Source organism: Dermochelys coriacea, chromosome 1, assembly GCF_009764565.3.
Source record: "Dermochelys coriacea isolate rDerCor1 chromosome 1, rDerCor1.pri.v4, whole genome shotgun sequence".
Classification (NCBI taxonomy): domain Eukaryota; kingdom Metazoa; phylum Chordata; order Testudines; family Dermochelyidae; genus Dermochelys; species Dermochelys coriacea.
In genome coordinates this window covers 114612671-114633894 of record NC_050068.2, presented here as the reverse complement: position 1 = coordinate 114633894, position 21224 = coordinate 114612671, and the positions used below count along the sequence as shown (strand labels likewise).

Below are 21224 nucleotides of genomic sequence, written 5' to 3'. Positions count from 1 at the left end.
CTGTATTACATATTTCTCTGCCTTTGGCAAGGGCCCTTATCGTTTTTTTTACAAACATCACATGGAAAAGTTAGCAACCATGTAAACTTCTACATGCTCCCATGCAACTGTATTTGAGAGATCAACTTTGGAATTAAAGAGAAAGTTGATATACTGAAAAATGTAAGGTAACTTGTATAAGAAGGGATGCTTATGTATAAATGCTTATTATTTTGTCTTGTGATATTATAGTTAGCAATATCATTTAAGGACTGATGTGATGGGACTCATCACTAGATGCATCTCTCTCCAACTCTCCCCGACAATCTTTCTCCTCCCTCATCAATTCTTTCACTTCTTTCCTCGCTTCTCTTTTCCTTTTTGCATGTTCATCCGCCCTTTTTGGTTCCATTTCTTTCCATTTAACCCCTTTGTGCTATGTACTATAACCTACTGCAAGCAGGTTATAGTTCCTTATCAGCTACCAACAATTACAGCCCTGAGCTTTAAATACTCATGTTCTTGTTTACAGACCTTCACACTTTTCAAGTTGAAAAACCATTTACTTTCATCCCAAAGAAGACAGTACATTTCACAATCATGAAGCCACCCCCTAGAACATTTCAAACATACACACTTTCAGACACTTAGGTTCTCTTAACTATGATATTTTAATTTGGATTTTTTGTTGCTGTTTTCAATACCGGATGCATTGCATGCACACTGGCACCCTTTGGACTATCTAGAAGTTATCTGCTATGCCTAATCTGCCTGCAACAAGTTCTCTAACTTTCTCGATCCCAATTCCTCAGGTAGACAGTGTGGGTGTGTCTACAGTGTCACTGCAAACAGACACCCATGGCTGCCCTATGCCAGCTGAGGTGTAGACGTTTGAGTCCAAGCTCTGGGACTCTCCCACCTCTGGGACTCTCCCACCTGAGCCCAAAGTCTACATTGCAATTAAACAGCCCCTTTGCCAGAGCCCTGCAAACCTAAGTCAGCCAACATGGACCAGCCGTGTGCTTTTAACTACAGCACGGACATACCCTGTGAGTACTTTTAAGCATGCATAATTGAAACACCATGTAAACAATTACATACTGAACCATGGTAAACTGATACTGACATCTTGCAATCTAGTCAATTACAGAAGTCACTTAAAGCAACTTCTGATAATTCACTTGCTTCCAAGTCACCCTTTCGATTTTTAGAGGGGTAGCCATGTTAGTCTGTATCCACAAAAACAATGAGGAGTCCAGTGGCACCTGAAAGAGTAACAGATTTATTTGGGCATAGGCTCTTGTGGGTAAAAAAACCCACTTCTTCAGATGCATAGAGTGAAAATACAGATACAAGCATAAATATACTGGCACATGAAGAGAAGGGAGTTACTTTACAAGTGGAGAACCCGTGATAACAAGGCCAATTCAGTCAGGGTGGATGTGGTCCACTCCCAATAATGGATGAGAAGGTTTCAATACCAAGAGAGGGAAAATTGCTTTTGTACTGAGCCAGCCACTCCCAGTCCCTATTCATGCCCAAATTAATGTTAAATTTGCAAATGAATCGTAGCGCTGCAGTTTCTCTTTTAAACCTGTTTTTGAAGTTTTTTTTGTTGAAGGTTGCCTACTCGTTGAACGTTGCCTACTCTGTCCCCATATCTACTCTAGCGACACTATCATAGGACCCAACCACAACAGCCACACCATCACCATCACGTCCTAGCAATGCCCCTCTGCCATGTACATTGGCCAAACCAGACAGTCTCTACATAAAAGAATAAATGGACACAAATCAGACATTAGGAATGGTAACAAACAAATGCCAGTAGGAGAACACTTCGATCTCCCTGGACATTCAACAACAGATTTAAAAGTAGCCATCCTTCAACAAAAAAACCTGTGCACAAAATGCTTATGATGGCAAAACTTCTGTTTCTCGGGGGGGGGGGGTGTTTTTTCACACCTCTCAGTGACAGAAGTTTTGCAGACATAAGTGCTAGTGTAGACATGGCCTTATTGTGTTGTGTTCTTGTGTAGTTTCCACCAACAAGAGAAGCTATACAGAGTGTTCCCCCCTTTCTCTCTCACATGTTCGATCCTACTATTTTGGATTTTCTTTCAGATCAGAGAAGAAATATATGCGAGGCAATTAAAGCCATCACTTTTTTCTTTTTGGTGTCTATGTTGATATAAAATAGTATTACAATTAAGGTATTTGTTAAGGCCACTTAAAATTTTAAAGTTTGTTGTTCAAGAGTTAACAGTTTTTAAAATGAAACAGGGAGTGTGCAAGTTCTTGGCCTTAACTTGGGATCAAACCAATGCTTAGTTTTTACATTTACAAAGTGCTGTATAGATTTTAATCCTCACAAAACTCCTGTGGTAAGCGTAAAAGCTACAGAAAAAACAAACAGGATAAAACTAAAGGGTCTAATCCACTCAAAATAAGCCTCGTACACCTATTTGTCCAGCACATCTCCATAGGCTGCCTGTGCTCTAGGAACACAAAAGCTACTCCATATTCTGTGGAGGTGAAGAGGAAGATGCAGCGCTCTATGTCTAGCAGCTGAGATTTCAGACTAAGGCCACATCTGCACTACACAGTTTTGCTGTCATAAGGCAGCTTACAACTCCACAGTTAGGTTGATGTACACACTGCAATGCTCCTCCCGCTGCTTTAATTCTCCTGCTACGCTGACAATCAAATTACCTTAATGAGAGGTGTAGAGCTTAGGGTGACATAGTTATAGCGAAAAAGTGTCAGGGCTTGTCGACACTTACTAGGGGAATCGACAAGTGGCGATCGATGCATCAGCAGTCGATTTAGTGGGTGTAATGAAGACCCGCTAAATCAACCACAGATTGCTCTCCCGTTGACGTCATGTAGCGTGGACCCCACAGTTAAGTAGATCTAAGTTGCGTCTATTTGAGTTATGCTATTCACGTAACTCAAACTGAGTAGCTTAGATCGAATCTCCCCTATAGTGTAGACAAGGCCTAAGTGTAAACACTGCATTGCTTACACTGACCTAAGTGACCTCCAGAAGGTATCCCACAATGACTGCTCTGGTCACTGTTTTGAACTCCACTGCCCTGTAGCCAGGTAAATGGGTGAACTTGCTCTTCCTGTTTGTTCATGTGGAGAGCTCCCAGCTGAGTATGCTAGCTCCACACAGCAAATGCACTCCTGCCTGGAGTGCACGGGAGGTGCTGGATCTCCTGGGTCTGTGGGGAAAGGAGGCTTTGCAGGAACAGCTCTGCTCCTGCTTCAGGAAGTTGCCCAGGGCATGGAGGGAAATGGCTACGATAGGACACACAGCAGTGCTGCATAAAACACAGAGCTGCGGGCAAGCATAGCAGAAGTCCAGGGAAGTAAACAGTTGCCACTAGTGAAGTGCCACAGACATGCCACTTGTACTAGAAAGGATCTGGGGTCAGGGTAGTGGTGAATAGCGCCCCCGTTGAGCTCCTCTTACAGCCTTGTGTTCATAATGCACAGCACAATACTGAAGGGCAGTGTTGGATCCAGGCTGTCTGACATAGATGGCTGGCTCGCAGGTTACCAGTACAGTTGAAAAGCAGCTGGAATCCTAGTAGGATGTCCATGGAATGTTGGGATTGAGAAACCGGCATCATATGACACTGAACCTGCCCCCATTATGCATTGCAAACCCTTTCCAAAACACCCTGGGGTCAGTTGCACAGTGGGACAGCTACCCACAGTGTACTGCTCTCTGTCAATGCAAGAGCTACTACTGTACATGCATTCCACTGACACAAGGAGAGGAGTATGAACATGGAACAGTGATTTAAGCATAGTGGTGGCAGTACGTCAACATAACTTCAGACAACTGAGGCTATGTCTACACTACAAAGTTAAGTATTTTGTAGCTACTTCTTTCTCAGACAGCACTGTAGTCTTCATTTTTAAAACTTGTTTTCTGAAAGTGACACTGTCAACTGAAGAAATGCATCCGATGAAGTGAGCTGTAGCTCACGAAAGCTTATGCTCAAATAAATTTGTTAGTCTCTAAGGTGCCACAAGTACTCCTTTTCTTTTTGCGAATACAGACTAACACGACTGCTACTCTGAAACCTGTCAACTGAAGGTTGCCCAAAACTTCAGTTTTGTTTCCCAGGCAATACTGTAAGGATACGGGGCACCTCTCTCAGTAGAGGCTCTTGATGTTGGTTGGGTATTACCCACACTGCTCAGAGAACCTTGACAGGCTAACGAAGAGATTGGTAAACTTCCCTGGCAGAATGATCAGTCAGCTGAGGTGAAATTTTGAAGAGGTGAGAGCTCTAACTTTCCAGGTAACAACTTGGCTTCTGTGAAAAGCTTCTGGTGAAGCACTGGAATGGGTTACCTAGGGAGGTGGTGGAATCTCCTTCCTTAGAGGTTTTTAAGGTCAGGCTTGACAAAACCCCGGCTGGGGTGATTTAGTTGTGTATTGGTCCTGCTTTGAGCAGGGGGGGTGGACTAGATCAGTGCAACTCAAAGTGGTGGTCCGCAGACTGGCGCTGGTCCGCGAGCCATCGACTGCCGGTCTGCGCGCACATTGGAAAAAAAAAATGCCGGTCCCTCACATCAGATAGCTTGAGAAGCACTGGACTAGATGACTTCCTGAGGTCCCTTCCAACCCGGATATTCTATGATTCTATGAAAAGAGAGAAAATGCAGCCCAAAGGGTGAACACTTGAGAGATGAGAGTGGGAAGGATGAGACAACCATTATGCCCTTCATAACTCGGATGGGACACACCTCCCGCACAGAACACAACAGTGACTGAGGTGGGAGAGATACAGTTCATCATCTTTCCAGGTAAACATGTTCTTAGGGAAAAAAAATCTTTGCCTCAAGCCCATCTGTGCCTATTTCTAACTCAGAAGTTACTACAGTCCTAGAATTGTAATACATTTCCATGCGCTGCACAGCCAGGAATTGAGACCAATAGTCTGACAATCTGGGAGCAGTGCAAGACAGGAAGCTTATCTGCATGCACCCGCAAATGAAAGGCATCTCCATCAGACCCTCAGCCCGCAAGCAGATGTGTTCACAACACAGCAGGCTGACATGAAAGGTGGCCTAGTGTAATGTCACACAGACCACTATAATCTTGCCTTGTCCAACCTGTATTGGGTCAGTTAGTTGAGGGGGGGGGGGGGAGGCTGAGGATGACCTATGGTACTTCAAAGTCATTTACAACTAGCTTGTATTAATTGTTACACTCCAGATTCTCAAACGCTTAGACGAAGGGTCTGATTCTCCATTACTTTCCGCTAATTCCACTTGGGCACTAATTTTCACTTGTGCAAAGCCAGTGTGAAACTCTGCTAAATGAGAATGGTGGCATTTTACACTCACTTGGAAAACAAGTAAATGACTATACAAGGTGCAAGGCAGTGGAGAATCAGACCCATAAGGAAAATGTTTGACTATCTGGAGGTTATTAATAAAATCTAGTTCTAAATGACTGAGTTATAGGTAGGATAATTTTTATTTTATTTTATTTTCCCCAGGAATTTATCAGTGTTTATTACTACAACAACAAAATACAGGTGAAAATCGGTGGGGAAAAAACTATTAATTTTTCTGGGTAAATATCAGGGTTTATTTTGGTGGACGGAAAGACAGGGGGAAAAGTATTCAGTAGGTTAATGTTTTGATTAATGGAATTCATTGTGGTTTGCTGCAGAACTAAAACAGAACTCAAAACACAATGCCACCCTGGAGTTTAACAATACATCTCTAATCCCCAGATAAAACTATTCATTTGAATAAACAATTTACTGTTGTAGATTTAGAAATATTAGTCTATAAATATTACATTTAATAATTGCGCCACACCATTTGCAGAGCATACATTCAACTTAATCCTTTTCTCCTGTTTGTTTTTTTAACTTTCCAATACTTTGTGTTCTGAAACATATTCTGATGCAGAATTTTGTTTTCTTACATTTTAGTGTGACAGATCTTTAAACTGTTACCTGCTAACAGCTTGTATTTCTGAGGGCATTCTGCACCAAAAACTTAAAAATTTTGCGCACAATATCTTAAAATTCTGCAAATTTTATTTGTCAAATAAATGTGGAGGCTCCAGCATGGCACTGGGGAGCATGATCCACTGGATGCACAGAGGTGGTAGATCACTGTGCAGCTCTCCCACCCAGGACACAGACTCAGCAGTGAGGATGCACCCAACCCTGACACAGCGCAAGGATTGGCCTGCCCCAGAAATACCCCAGGGCCCTGTCCCTCTGTGCCAGGTGCACCAGGTATTGGAAAGCAAGCTCAGCAAGGCAGGATCCAAGTGTAGATGGGAGAATAGGGCTTGTCGGGAGAGGGGGGAATTCTGGGTGTGAGGGGCATGATGCTCAATTGGAGGGCTTGGGCATGAGGGGGTCTGGATGCATGGGGGTTGGGCGGATGGGGGAGCAGCTCCCCATACAGGGATCCCTCCCCCTGAAGTGAAGGAGCGATGGGTGCAGGAAACACGGGGGCGGGGAGGGGGGAGTTTGCAGAGCTTCCTACAGCCAGGGGAGAAATCTAAGGTTCCGTCTGAGAAGTCCCTTCCTCCCCAGACTTGCTGGGACTAGCTGCTGAGCCTGGTGCAGGGCAAGAGCCACCAGCTGGGCCTTCCCCAGTCATGCCCTCTACCCCACAGTGATTTACGTCTCTGCCGGCTGCCCTGGGCAGCCAAAACATACTGCTTGAGGAGGGTCGCATGACCGCTCTTGGGACTTCCCTTTGCTTCCCCGTTCGAAAGTCAGTTTTCTGTGGGGAAGCAAAGAAATATGTGGGGGACATAAATGATGCACACGCGCATTGGCATAAAATTCCCCCAGGAGTAAGCAGCTTAAAATGTGTATGTGGTGGGCATGAGATTCATCAGTACATTCAGATGCTCATGCACTTCAGAGCTTGCATGCATGCCTATTTATTTATTGTTTGCATCTTCTAGACTAATTCATAGCCTATCTTCAACAGGCAGCTTTGCATATACATACAGCCACCCCCGGCGCCCCAACCTTTGATCCCCCCCCGCCCTCCAAACTCCTCGGTCCCAGCCCAAAACACCCTCCTACACCCCAAACCCCTCATCCCCAGCCCCAGCCCAGAGCCCACACACTGCCCCCCCCGTCCCCTCCTGTACCCTGAACTCCTCATTTCTGGCCCACCCCAGAGCCCACACCCCCCAGCCAGAGCCCTCACCCCCTCCTGCACCCCAACCCAATTTCGTGAGCATTCATGGCTCACCATACAATTTCTATACCTGGATGTGGCCCAAAAGTTTGTCCACCTCTGGCTTAACCTGTATCTCACCATCTACAATGCTACATATACCCACACTAGGGAAAGGGGGGCTAAGTGTGTATGTACAATACATGCTGCCAAAAGAGTCTTTCAGGGTAGAGCCATCCTAGAACAATCTCACTCTCTCAGTATTCTTTGGGGGCTTCCACACACATGCCCACAAGCAATATTCCACCAAAATATCACAACTCAAACATGTGAAGCACGAAGCCTTAACTCTATATAAACAATGTTTGGAAAACTTATTAAACATTTATGTCCAGTCTCAATATTGTACTGTATTCCAAATAAAATTCATCCTGTACGGTCAACTCAACATTTGGGAATAGGGAAAAAAACGTGAAGGAGGTCCATAGCCTTCGAACACTTAATCACCACTAAGAGTACTTGAAAAAATTGTGCCAGAACATGCGCCCACTCAGTAGTTCAGTTTTCTCAACTGCCACACTACTTCAGGCTGGCATTATCTGATCACTCCAATGCACTGTGTTGATGAAAGTATATTTGTGGGATATTACTTGAAAGAATGGGGGAAGGGATAGACACCTTCTACAGTAAAGACAAAAAACATTCAGTTTCTCAAGAAACTCAGATCAGTGCAGTATAGCACCTTGTCATACTATACTGAAGATGCAAGAATCAAAACTAACTATTGCAGAACTAGTCAAAAGATTTTGCAGATCTGTCATGTGATTATACTTCTAAAAGCCTCCTCTTACAACTACCTGCAGGATTACACAGCTACCTATCTATTTCATTTCAGGCTACTCTTAATCACATGCAAAACTAGTCTCTCTCTTCTCCCTTATTCATGTGATTCTCAAAGAACGAGCAGATGCAATCTCTGATCCTATAGTGCCATGCAGCAAATGTCCTCACACTGTTTCCCCTTCTCCCTTTATTCCATGCACTAGAAGGTAGACATGAACTGCTGGCTAAAAAAACCCAACCCAGCCAATATTTTACCCAGAGCCAGGAGCCCCTCTAGACAATATAATTATGTGGGTACATAAACCAGAATCGGGTGGCAGTTTATTTTTACACTGCCTATTTAACGGTGCTCTAGACATTACATTTTCATTTTAATAAAGTCTCTAGTTCTTATGACTATGAAGAAAACCTTCAAATTGTTAATGGATATAAAGCAATGTACCAATGCCTGCCCGAGTCTGCAGACAATCTGAAATTACTTTGTGAGATGTGAACTGTCCTATGGAGTCTAATGATAATTATTGTTTGCAACTGAATTATTTTAATGGTCCCATTTTAGTTGAAACAGTGTGCATCACTGGTGTAGCTGCAGCTACTGAGATGCAGTATGGCAGCTAGCTGTTCCAGCAGTTGATGGGGTGGGGAACATGGAAGTTAAACATCTTTTCTCCCAAGATATATATTCACCTCTGCCTGAGAACGAAAGAAGAAATGCATACATCCCATCTCAAATACAAAAGCCTAAAACTACCTCCTGCATACCCAAAACTAAACTAGGTCACATGTCTCTCTGGTGGGTATCAAAAGCTCCCATTGTCCCCAACCCAAATGCTGAAGTCTCCAGCATCATCCCAGCCAACTTCTATGGTGCAGCTACTTGTTGTCAATGGAAAGATCTGCAGCACACTGAAAATAAAAAATGTGGGCTAGCATAAAATAAATTGAATTTAAATACACACAGATTGCCCACAGAAAATTAATAGACTGAACTGGGCAGCCAAGAGGAGAAGACTTGGAAGGAGTCATGTAATTCTGGGGCCTTGCAACTTAATTCAGGTCCAGTGAGCCACCTGTGTTCTTTTCAATAATTATCTTAATATTCTCCCATCTATTTTTATGCTTCTATCCAGGATCTTAGAATCCAACATGCTCAGTACTGCACAAAACACAATTCAAGATCACTATTTGCACTCAAGAGATATTAGGTGCTATACAGACACGAGAAGAGACATGGCCCCTGTCCTCCTGGAGATTTTCTCCCTAGCTATACCCCACACCAGAGATTCTCAACCAGGGTCCCCTGGGGGGCCACGAGCAGGTATCACAGGATCTGCCCAGCAGGGCCAGCATTAGACTTGCTAGGGCTCAGGGCAGAAAGCTGAAGCCCCACCACATGGGGCTGAAGCCCCAGGCTCCGAGCCCCGCCACTTGGGGCTGATTTTTCAAAGCCTGAGCAATTTAGCTTTGCAGGGCCCCCTGTGGTGTAGAGCTCTGGGCAACTGCCCTGCTTGCTACCCCCTAATGCTGGCCCTAGCTGTTATATGCAGAAAAACAGTTGTTGTAGCATAGGTGGACCATGGAGTTTGTACAGCACGTTGGGGAGGCCTCAGAGAGAAAAAGGTTGAGAACCCCTGCCCCACACCAGTTCCAGACCATGAACACATTTGGTCTTACACTGTATTTTGTAGATCACTGAGTAATACAAGCAGCTGAACACAAAAACAACAGAGAAGAAAACATACAAGACAAACATTCAAAAGTTATGTTATAAAGGCTAAGATCAGTAAGAACCCAGGAGTCATGGACAAGGCAGTTTGAACACTATAATTAGGGTCAGGCCCAGCAGAAAAAATGTTGCGCGGGGGTACATCATGTTCCTTGGGGCCCCATTCCCTCCCTCTTCCTTATTGAGGCAGGAATTAGAATTTTTTTGGTGGGTGGGTGGGTGGAGGGGGAAGGTGGCCCCGAGCTCAGGACCCAGTACAACTGTCACCCCACTTGTCAGCCCTGATGAGGTGCCCCCCCAATGCCCAGGCCATCTCTTGTTGGGTTTGATTTGTTTTTAAACACTGTTCCGTGTCAGTTACAAGTACAGCTGCTAAGCGGCTGAGCCATACGTTTGCTGTTCTGCACCATCAGCTGTTTGTAGGGAGAAGGAGAGGTTTTCCTCCAGCACGGCAGGGCAGCTTCAGCTTCAGAAAACAAGCCACCGGCGGGGGCTGGAGGAGGGGGTTCAGCCAGGGACACTGAATTTTTCAAATGCTGAGCAACCTGGCAAACGCGCCTGGCGCTCTCCTGCCAAGGGCACATCGGCCTGCGCCCTGCTTCTGGGGCTCGGGGCTGCCCTCGGCACCCCCTCCCCTGCCACTCTACAGCAGCACTGGGGTCCTACCCGCCCCCCCAAAACTCCTCCAAGGGAGAGTCAAGCGGCTGGGCGGGACCAGCCGGGCTGCAGCGCCGGGCACAGCTGCACGCACCGCGGCCTGCCGCTGCTGGGGAGGGCAGGGGGGCGAGGGGGGGGCGCGGCGGAGACTCCCGGCCGGGGCCCGACGCGAGGGGCAGCGGCAGCGGAGCGCGCCCCACTCACAGGCCACGTAGGCGGCGAGGGCGAGCGCCATGAGCAGCTTCATCCTCCGGCGGTCGATGGCGGTCAGCAGGCGCAGCAGCGGGGCCGAGCTCACCATCCCCGGCGGGGCGCGCGGCGCGAACTCCGCCCGCCGCCGCCGCCGCCGCCAGCCAGTTCCTGCCCCGGCCTGGGCGCAGGCGCAGCGCGGCGGCGCTCTCGGCGAGAGAGGTGGCTCTGCGGGGGGGGAGGAGGAGGCGCGGCTCGTGTCTCAGGGCGCCTGCGCGAGGCGCGCGTAGCGGGGCCGCGTGATCGCTGAGCCGGGGGCGCGCTGCTGGGCGCTGCCCGCTTTGGACCCGAGCTCGCCAATTCCAGCGCCCCCGCTCCCGCCGCGTCAGCCCCCACCCCGAGCCGCTGCTGGGGCATCCCCGCCCTACGGTGCCATGAGGACCTGGGGCTGCCCCCTGGAGCCAGCCTGTCTTGTCCTAGCCCCAGTGATTTTACTGGTTTCAGAGGAGCAGCCGCGTTAGTCTGTATCCGCAAAACGAAAAGGAGGACTTGTGGCACCTTAGAGACTAACAAATTTATTAGAGCATAAGCTTTCGTGAGCTACAGCTCACTTCATCGGATGCATTTGGTGGAAAAAACAGAGGAGAGATTTATATACACACACACAGAGAACATGAAACAATGGGTTTATCATACACACTGTAAGGAGAGTGATCACTTAAGATGAGCCATCACCAGCAGCGGGGGGAACCTTTCATGGTGACAAGCAAGGTAGGCTATTTCCAGCAGTTAACAAGAATATCTGAGGAACAGTGGGGGGTGGGGTAGGGGGGAGAAATACCATGGGGAAATAGTTTTACTTTGTGTAATGACTCATCCGTTCCCAGTCTCTATTCAAGCCTAAGTTAATTGTATCCAGTTTGCAAATTAATTCCAATTCAGCAGTCTCTCGTTGGAGTCTGTTTTTGAAGTTTTTTTGTTGAAGGATAGCCACTCTCAGGTCAGTAATCGAGTGACCGGAGAGATTGAAGTGTTCTCCAACTGGTTTTTGAATGTTATAATTCTTGACATCTGATTTGTGTCCATTTATTCTTTTACATAGAGACTGTCCAGTTTGACCAATGTACATGGCAGAGGGGCATTGTTGGCACATGATGGCATATATCACATTGGTAGATGCGCAGGTGAATGAGCCTCTGATAGTGTGGCTGATGTGATTAGGTCCTATGATGGTGTCCCCTGAATAGATATGTGGACAGAGTTGGCAACGGGCTTTGTTGCAAGGATAGGTTCCTGGATTAGTGGTTCTGTTGTGTGGTGTGTGGTTGCTGGTGAGTATTTGCTTCAGATTGGGGGGCTGTCTGTAAGCAAGGACTGGCCTGTCTCCCAAGATCTGTGAGAGTGATGGGTCGTCCTTCAGGATAGGTTGTAGATCCTTGATGATGCGTTGGAGAGGTTTTAGTTGGGGGCTGAAGGTGATGGCTAGTGGTGTTCTGTTATTTTCTTTGTTGGGCCTGTCCTGTAGTAGGTGACTTCTGGGTACTCTTCTGGCTCTGTCAATCTGTTTCTTCACTTCAGCAGGTGGGTATTGTAGTTGTAAGAATGCATGATAGAGATCTTGTAGATGTTTGTCTCTGTCTGAGGGGTTGGAGCAAATGTGGTTATATCGTAGAGCTTGGCTGTAGACAATGGATCGTGTGGTGTGATCTGGATGAAAGCTAGAGGCATGTAGGTAGGAATAGCGGTCAGTAGGTTTCCTATATAGGTGGTGTTTATGTGACCATCGCGTATTAGCACCGTAGTGTCCAGGAAGTGGACCTACTACAGGACAAAGGGGAAAAAATTCATAGGCAGGAGTTGTAGACCAAGCTGGATGAGCAAGCATCTTAAAAAGGTGATTAAGAAAAAGCAGAAAGCCTACAAGGAGTGGAAGATGGGAGGGATCAGCAAGGAAAGCTACCTTATTGAGGTCAGAACATGTAGGGATAAAGTGAGAAAGGCCAAAAGCCATGTAGAGTTGATCTTGCAAAGGGAATTAAAATCAATATTAAAGGTTTTATAGCCATATAAATAAGAAGAAAACAAAGAGAGAAGAAGTGGGACCGCTAAACACTGAGGATGTTAAAGTTAAGGATAATCTAGGCATGGCTCAATATCTAAAAAAATACTTTGCCTCAGTCTTTAATAAGGCTAATGAGGATCTTAGGGATTATGGCAGGATAACAAATGGGAATGAGGATATGGAGGTAGATATTACCACATCCGAGGTAGAAGCCAAACTCGAACACCTTAATGGGACTAAATCGGGGGGCCCAGATAATCTTCATCCAAGAATATTAAAGGAATTGGCACATGAAATTGCAAGCCCATTAGCAAGAATTTTTAATGAATCTGTAGACTCAGGGGTTGTACCGTATGATTGGAGAATTGCTAACAAAGTTCCTATTTTTAAGAAAGGAAAAAAACGTGATCCGGGTAATTACAGGCCTGTTAGTTTGACATCTGAAGTATGCAAGGTCTTGGAAAAAATTTTGAAGGAGAAAGTAGTTAAGGACATTGAGGTCAATGGTAATTGGGACAAAATACAACATGGTTTTACAAAAGGTAGATCGTGACAAACCAACCTGATCTCCTTCTTTGAGAAGGTAACAGATTTTTTAGACAAAGGAAATGCAGTGGATCTAATTTACCACTATTTTCAGTAAGGCATTTGATACGGTTCCACATGGGGAATTATTAGTTAAATTGGAAAAGATGGGGATCAATATGAAAATGAAAGGTGTATACGGAACTGGCAAAAGGGGAGACTACAACGGGTCATCCTGAAAGATGAACTGTCAGGCTGGAAGGAGGTTACTAGTAGAGTTCCTCAGGGATCGGTTTTGGGACCAATCCTATTTAATCTTTTTATTACTGACCTTGGCACAAAAAGTGAGAGTGTGCTAATAAAGTTTGCGGATGATACAAAGCTGGGAGGTATTGCCAATACAAAGAAGGACGGGGATATCATACAGGAAGATCTGGATGACCTTGTAAACTGGAGTAATAGCAATAGGATGAAATTTAATAGTGAAAAGTGCAAGGTCATGCATTTAGGGATTAATAACAAGATTTTTTGTTATAAACTGGGGACTCATCAGTTGGAAGCAACCCTAGGGGCGCCCTTCCCCTCCTCCCCCCCTCCAGGCCCCACCCCGCAGCCAGGCCAGTGTAGAGCCCAGCCGGGGAGGGGAGCCCAGGCAGTTGTGGTAGCTGTGCATGCAGATCCTCTGCCCACGGTGAGGTGACTGAGAGTAGCCTCCTGCCCGTGTCCCACGCCCAGGGCAGGTGGAGGTGGAGGGGTCCACAACTCTGTTCTGGCTCACCACAGCTGCCAACGCAGCTCTCCCCAACCCAACTCTGGCTGGGAGGAGTCGGGGTGGGGGTGGAGGCAGAGCCTTGGAGCCACAGCTCAGCCATGGTAAGAAATGTGCAAGCAGCTGTGTGGAGCCTTGGTCCCTCCACCTGTCCTGGGTGGGGGACAAGGGCAGTGGCAGGGCTTTGGGGGGGCACTTTTGGGAAAGTTCTGGCGCCCCTGGCAGAGGAAGTTGTGGAAGGCATAAGCAGAACATTACAGGAAAAGTACAAGCAAACCAAGACTGCTGGGAAAGCAGAAGAAATAAAAGCATTGCCCAAAACAGTGAACAAATCAAAAAGAAAGACTGGAAAAGCAAAAGTTCCGGAAAGAAGAGGCTCAACAACTAGAGGCGGTGTCAAGAAAACAATATATGGAAACTATATGAAATAAGGTTAAGTTGTATGGAAACACAATCAGGCCAAAGATTCAAGCAGTAAGAAAGGCTACCAGTGAACAAATGCCAAATGCCAAAGCAGTGCTGGAAGTATGGAAAGAGCTTTTTGACAAAGTACTGAAAGCTATAGTTCATCCATATGCAAGCATTCTATACCTACTAGATGAATGGGGCAGCTTGCAAGGCTGGACCACCATAAGAAGGAGAAATAGAAAGAGCAGTAAAGCAGTTAAAAATGGGAAAGCTGCCAGAACAGTCAATATAACAGCTGAGCTGCTAACGCCTGTGGGACTATCAAGGCATCAGGAAAAATATATAAGAAGGTGTGGGCGCAAGAGGTACTGGATGCCTGGCTAAAAGAAACAGTTGTATCAGTACTGAAGAAAGGAGATCCTACTTATCCAAATACTTATAGAAGTATAAGATTATGATCAATACTAGGAAAAATCTTGATGAAAGTTATTGTCAACAGATTAAGGACAGTAGACAATAGATCCCTATGCCCAATGCCCCTGGACCTGCTATGCCAGGGGTGGGCAAACTTTTTGTCTTGAGGGCCACATCGGGTTTTCAAAATTGTATGGAGGGCCAGTTAGGGGACGCTGTGTCTCCCCAAGCCAGGTGTGGCCCAGCCCCCGCCTCCTATCTGACCCCCCCTGCTTCTTGCCCTGATGGCTCCCCCGGGACTCCTGCCCCATCCAACCCCCACGTCCCCTGATGGCCCCTCCTGGACTCCTACCCCATCCTCCACCTCCTGCTCCCTATGCCCTGACAACCCGACTGCCCCGCTGCTCCATCCAACCCCCCCCTCTCATTCCTGACTTGCCCCACAGGACCCCTGCCCCATCCAACCACCCCTTCTCCCTGTCCCCTGACCACCCCCAGAACCGCTGCCCCTGACTGCCCCCCACCGCCCCATCCAACCCCCCCTCCTTCCTGACTGCCTCCTGGGGCCCCTGCCCCATCAACCTCCCTTTTCCCCATCCTCTGACCACCCCACCCCCTATCCACACCCCTGCCCCTTGACCACCACCCCACGAACTCCCCTGCCCTCTATCCAACCCCCCCCCCCACTCCCTGTCCCTTCCCCCTTACCACTCTGCCTGGAGCACCAGTGGCTGGCAGTGCTGCAGCCGCGCTGCCCAGAGCGCTGGGTTAGGCCGTGGCTCTGCAACTGCGCTACCTGGCTTCCCAGAGCATTGCGCTGGCAGTGCGGCGTGCTGAGGCTGCAGGGGAGGGGAAACAACAGGGGAGGGGCCGGGGACTAGCCTCCTGGGCTACAAGCTCAGGGGCTGGGCAGGAGGGTCCCGCGGGCTATAGTTTGCCAACCTCTGCACTATGCCAAGCACCCCCTGCCCAGAGACCCCTCCCGCTGACCTCCCACCACAACTGCAAAGCACCCTGCACACCGTACCCCCTGCCCAGCTCCCCCACCCACAGATCCCCTATTGTCCAGCTCATTAGGGTGGTACAGATGCAAGGGAGGTGGAGCTTGTCAGGGTGACAAATACCCACCTGCTGAAGTGAAGAAACAGATTGACAGAGCCAGAAGAGTACCCAGAAGTCACCTACTACAGGACAGGCCCAACAAAGAAAACAACAGAACGCCACTAGCCATCACCTTCAGCCCCCAACTAAAACCTCTCCAACGCATCATCAAGGATCTACAACCTATCCTGAAGGACGAGCCATCGCTCTCTCAGATCTTGGGAGACAGACCAGTCCTTGCTTACAGACAGTCCCCCAATCTGAAGCAAATACTCACCAGCAACCACACACCACACAACAGAACCACTAACCCAGGAACCTATCCTTGCAACAAAGCCCGTTGCCAACTCTGTCCACATATCTATTCAGGGGATACCATCATAGGGCCTAATCACATCAGCCACACTATCAGAGGCTCGTTCACCTGCGCATCTACCAATGTGATATATGCCATCATGTGCCAGCAATGCCCCTCTGCCATGTACATTGGCCAAACTGGACAGTCTCTACGTAAAAGAATGAATGGACACAAATCAGACGTCAAGAATCATAACATTCAAAAACCAGTTGGAGAACACTTCAATCTCTCTGGTCACTCGATCACAGACCTAAGAGTGGCTATCCTTCAACAAAAAAGCTTCAAAAACAGACTCCAACGAGAGACTGCTGAATTGGAATTAATTTGCAAACTGGATACAATTAATTTAGGCTTGAATAGAGACTGGGAATGGATGAGTCATTACACAAAGTAAAACTATTTCCCCATGGTATTTCTCCCTCCCACCCCACCCCCCACTGTTCCTCTGATATTCTTGTTAACTGCTGGAATTAGCCTACCTGCTTGTCACCATGAAAGGTTTTCCTCCTTTCCCCCCCCTGCTGTTGGTGATGGCTTATCTTAAGTGATCACTCTCCTTACAGTGTGTATGATAAACCCATTGTTTCATGTTCTCTGTGTGTGTGTATATAAATCTCTCCTCTGTTTTTTCCACCAAATGCATCCGATGAAGTGAGCTGTAGCTCACGAAAGCTTATGCTCTAATAAATTTGTTAGTCTCTAAGGTGCCACAAGTACTCCTTTTCTTTTTGCAAATACAGACTAACACGGCTGCTACTCTGAAACTTGTCAGGGTGAGGGTTTGATGGGGCTGCTTAACAGGGGAGCCCCAGCTGCTGTCAAGGGGATGCTGCATGCTGGGCTCTAGCTTCCCCCATCCCCTTTTCTTCACCATCCCATGCCCCTTCCCCACTGCTCCATCTTCTTCCCAGGCTTGGAAACTGCCCCCAGCACGAGCTGGCAGAGCAGAGCGGGCTGGGTCTGGGTCGCTCCACTTCCTGCCGCCCGATGATTGCAGGGCAGGCCTGACCCTGCAGTCACAGGGTGGCGGGAAGTGGAGTGACTTGGCCCCAGGCCATTCCGCCCTGCTCTTCTGGCTCCCAGCCTTGGGGGGCAGCGTGGAACCGCCCCCCAACACTCACCGGCGGCACAGAGTGGGCTGGAGCCAAGTCGCTGCACTTCCTGGCGCTCGGTGAGTGCAGGGCATGCCAGACCCCTGCTGCAATCCCCTGGGACGTTGCTCAGGGGAAGGGGTGAATGGGGGAGGGTTGGGGCGGAGCAAGGGTGGGAAGAGGCGGGGCGGGGGCAGAATAGGGGCGGAGCAGCTTTCCTGGCCCGCTCAGCCAGCCGGAGGAACAGGCTGGCCAGGGCCCCTTCTGACTCTGGGCCCGGCGTCATGGCACCACTGGCGCCGTGGTAAACCCAGTACTGCCTCCTGAAGATCTCAGGATAGCCACTGGGGCAGATCTTTACTTTCTTCCACACAGGGGTGCAAACCCTGCCCCCAAGGATGGAGGAATGTAGAGGAGGCTCTTCAAGGGCAACCTCACAGAGTTTCCTGCCTCATATTACCACATGAGGGTACGATCTGGCCCTGAGACTTTTATACAATCTTTCCCTCCCATCAGTTCAGGTTTCACTTCCTTGGTATCGGTGATGTCATAATCCTAGTTGTTTTCCATTCAACTGTAGAGTCTTCCAGTAAAAACAGGGTTAACAAGACTTGAACTTCTAATGCAAAACAAGCAAATAAATGCACAAACCCCATTCTTTTTTCCTTGCAGATCACTTTTGAAGCGTTAATACTTTTACTGCTCTTCTGGGCTCTGATCCGGCAAAGACTTGTGGACATTACATAATTTTACTCTTGTAAGTAATCCCTTTGGTTTTAACATTTCCAACAGAACTACTCATATGAGTAAATATACGTACATGGGCCAGACTGCAGGATTGGGGTCATTCTGTGTAACCTTATTCTCTTTTGTGATTATAGTCAAAGGGGGCAGGAGGCAGTTATGCAGCATCAAATTTCAATTTTAAAGTAGGGAGTGGCTAGGAATTTTTTGAAAAATTGTCTGGTTGATGATCAGGTTTTGCCAAGTAAATTTCCATGGCTGCATTTTTAAAGTTAGTTTACGGTGCAAAGTAAACAGTAAATTCACCTGGTGAATGCCTGTTAAATAACTTTACAAGTTTCAATGAACTCACTGTTAAAACCAAAAGGGAAACCCCTTTATCTTTGTTAAATTGGTATAGAACAAGGATCAGCAACCTTTGGCATGCGACCCATCAGGGAAATCTGCTGGCAGGCCGGGCTGGTTTGTTTACCTGCCGCATCCGCCAGTTCAGCCGATCACAACTCCCACTGGCCGCGGTTCACCATCCCATGCCAACGAGGGCTGCGGGAAACGGCGTGGGCAGAATAAAACACTTAGGGTCTGATCCAGCACCTGGGTGTCAGATGGAGCTGTTTGTGCATGAACAATTATAATTATATAATAAATCACCCTGATGCTAACTCTATAGGAGTTTTTTACGAACAAACCCAATATCACACGTGGCAAATTCTTTGCTCTTCTAGACCCTAGCAAAGCTAAGAAAGTGCATAAGTGGATCCTTATTTTGAAAAGTATTTAAGCATGCGCTTAGCTTGGAGCCATTGGGGCTAGAGCTGGTTGGGAATTTTTTGACAAAGTGATACATTCGTTAATACTGAAGCTGTTCATGGGAAAAGGTTGGTTCTGAAAAATTTCCTGTTTTGAAAAAAGTTTTGACATTTTTGAAACATTCCATTTTGACATTTTTAAAACAAAAAAGCTGTTTATCTTTCTAAACCACCCTTTGTTTTGAAACTGAAGTTGATTTACAGTAAAAAAGTTTAAAAGTTTAATTTTTTTAAAAAAGTCAATGAAATGAAAATGAAATATTTTGAAATTATCAGAACAAAATGTTTTGATTGACCCAATCTATTTTTTTTCATATTTCCAGTTTGCAAAAATTTTTGAGAATGACTTTTTGTCCTGATTTGGCATGAGAACATTTTTTCAAAATTTCAAAAATTCTCCTGAGATAAGAAAACTGTTTCCTGCCCATCTCTAAATGGAACTTAAACATGCTTTACTTTAGAAACATGCTAGAGTGTTCTGCTGAATAGGGAAGGACCTGAGTTTGGACCTCAGTCACTAATGCTTGCTAAAAGTACAATTAAAATATATATTTAGGCTGATGATTGCAACAGAAGCGTGGTTCAAGAAAGCAGATCAGAGAATGTCAGTATCCCAGGAGAAATTACTAGGATGCCAGAAGAATGAAATCCAAAAGAAAAATGGAAAGTGAGAGAAAAAAGGGTGAATAAAAGGTGTGAAACAAGGAAACAGTCACTGAATACCATAAAGGAAATGCTGTAATTATTAATATTTCTCACTACAAACACAAGCAAACAGACAAACCCCAAAACAGAACAAAAGGCCTGACAACAATGTCAGGAAATAAAGGATAAAGATCCAAGATAGGATTTAAAGCCTTATTGAAATCCACACCCAATGCTACACAGCATTTATAAAAGGAAGAGAATATTTGTACAGACTGAGAAAAAGAGCCAATTGCATTCATGTTAATGATATACAGAGCTCAATGGAGTTGCACCCACTTTCAATAATAGTGAAATTGAACATGGGGATTCTATTTATTTTGGGGAGCTGGGTCCTAATTTATAACACTTTTCTACAGGCAGTACAGAAGTTATTTCCATTGGCTTTGGTGTGATTGTATTTTTAACACTTCACCTCTCAGTCCCAGCCAATGAGGGATGAATGGATAACATTATAAAAGTAAAGGAGTACTTGTGGCACCTTAGAGACTAACAAATTTATTAGAGCATAAGCTTTCGTGAGCTACAGCTCACTTCATCGGATGCATTTGGTGGAAAAAACAGAGGAGAGATTTATATACACACACACACACAGAGAACATGAAACAATGGGTTTATCATACACACTGTAAGGAGAGTGATCACTTAAGATGAGCCATCACCAACAGCAGGGGGGGGAAAGGAGGAAAACCTTTCATGGTGACAAGCAGGTAGGCTAATTCCAGCAGTTAACAAGAATATCAGAGGAACAGTGGGGGGTGGGGTGGGAGGGAGAAATACCATGGGGAAATAGTTTTACTTTGTGTAATGACTCATCCATTCCCAGTCTCTATTCAAGCCTAAGTTAATTGTATCCAGTTTGCAAATTAATTCCAATTCAGCAGTCTCTCGTTGGAGTCTGTTTTTGAAGCTTTTTTGTTGAAGTATAGCCACTCTTAGGTCTGTGATCGAGTGACCAGAGAGATTGAAGTGTTCTCCAACTGGTTTTTGAATGTTATAATTCTTGACGTCTGATTTGTGTCCATTCGTTCTTTTACGTAGAGACTGTCCAGTTTGGCCAATGTACATGGCAGAGGGGCATTGCTGGCACATGATGGCATATATCACATTGGTAGATGCGCAGGTGAACGAGCCTCTGATAGTGTGGCTGATGTGATTAGGCCCTATGATGGTATCCCCTGAATAGATATGTGGACAGAGTTGGCAACGGGCTTTGTTGCAAGGATAGGTTCCTGGGTTAGTGGTTCTGTTGTGTGGTGTGTGGTTGCTGGTGAGTATTTGCTTCAGATTGGGGGGCTGTCTGTAAGCAAGGACTGGTCTGTCTCCCAAGATCTGAGAGAGCGATGGCTCATCCTTCAGGATAGGTTGTAGATCCTTGATGATGCGTTGGAGGGGTTTTAGTTGGGGGCTGAAGGTGATGGCTAGTGGCGTTCTGTTGTTTTCTTTGTTGGGCCTGTCCTGTAGTAGGTGACTTCTGGGTACTCTTCTGGCTCTGTCAATCTGTTTCTTCACTTCAGCAGGTGGGTACTGTAGTTGTAGGAATGCATGATAGAGATCTTGTAGGTGTTTGTCTCTGTCTGAGGGGTTGGAGCAAATGCGGTTATATCGTAGCGCTTGGCTGTAGACAATGGATCGAGTGGTATGATCTGGATGAAA

The 21224-nt window shown here is 46.5% G+C and overlaps 1 protein-coding gene across 3 annotated transcripts in view; it reads right to left on the bottom strand.

The window, feature by feature from the left end:
* UXS1 (UDP-glucuronate decarboxylase 1) overlaps positions 1-10897 on the bottom strand; it is a 90186-nt gene extending 79289 nt beyond the window's left edge. Inside the window, exon 1 of one of the 3 annotated variants that reach the window (XM_038418768.2) lies at positions 10598-10897. In XM_038418768.2, coding sequence (XP_038274696.1) covers positions 10598-10694 — 97 coding nt within the window. In that variant the 5' untranslated portion in view covers positions 10695-10897. The remainder of the gene's footprint in view (positions 1-10597) is intronic. The other 2 variants (XM_043511107.1, XM_043511055.1) reach the window with 2 other exon arrangements.
* Positions 10898-21224: the final 10327 nt, after the last annotated feature.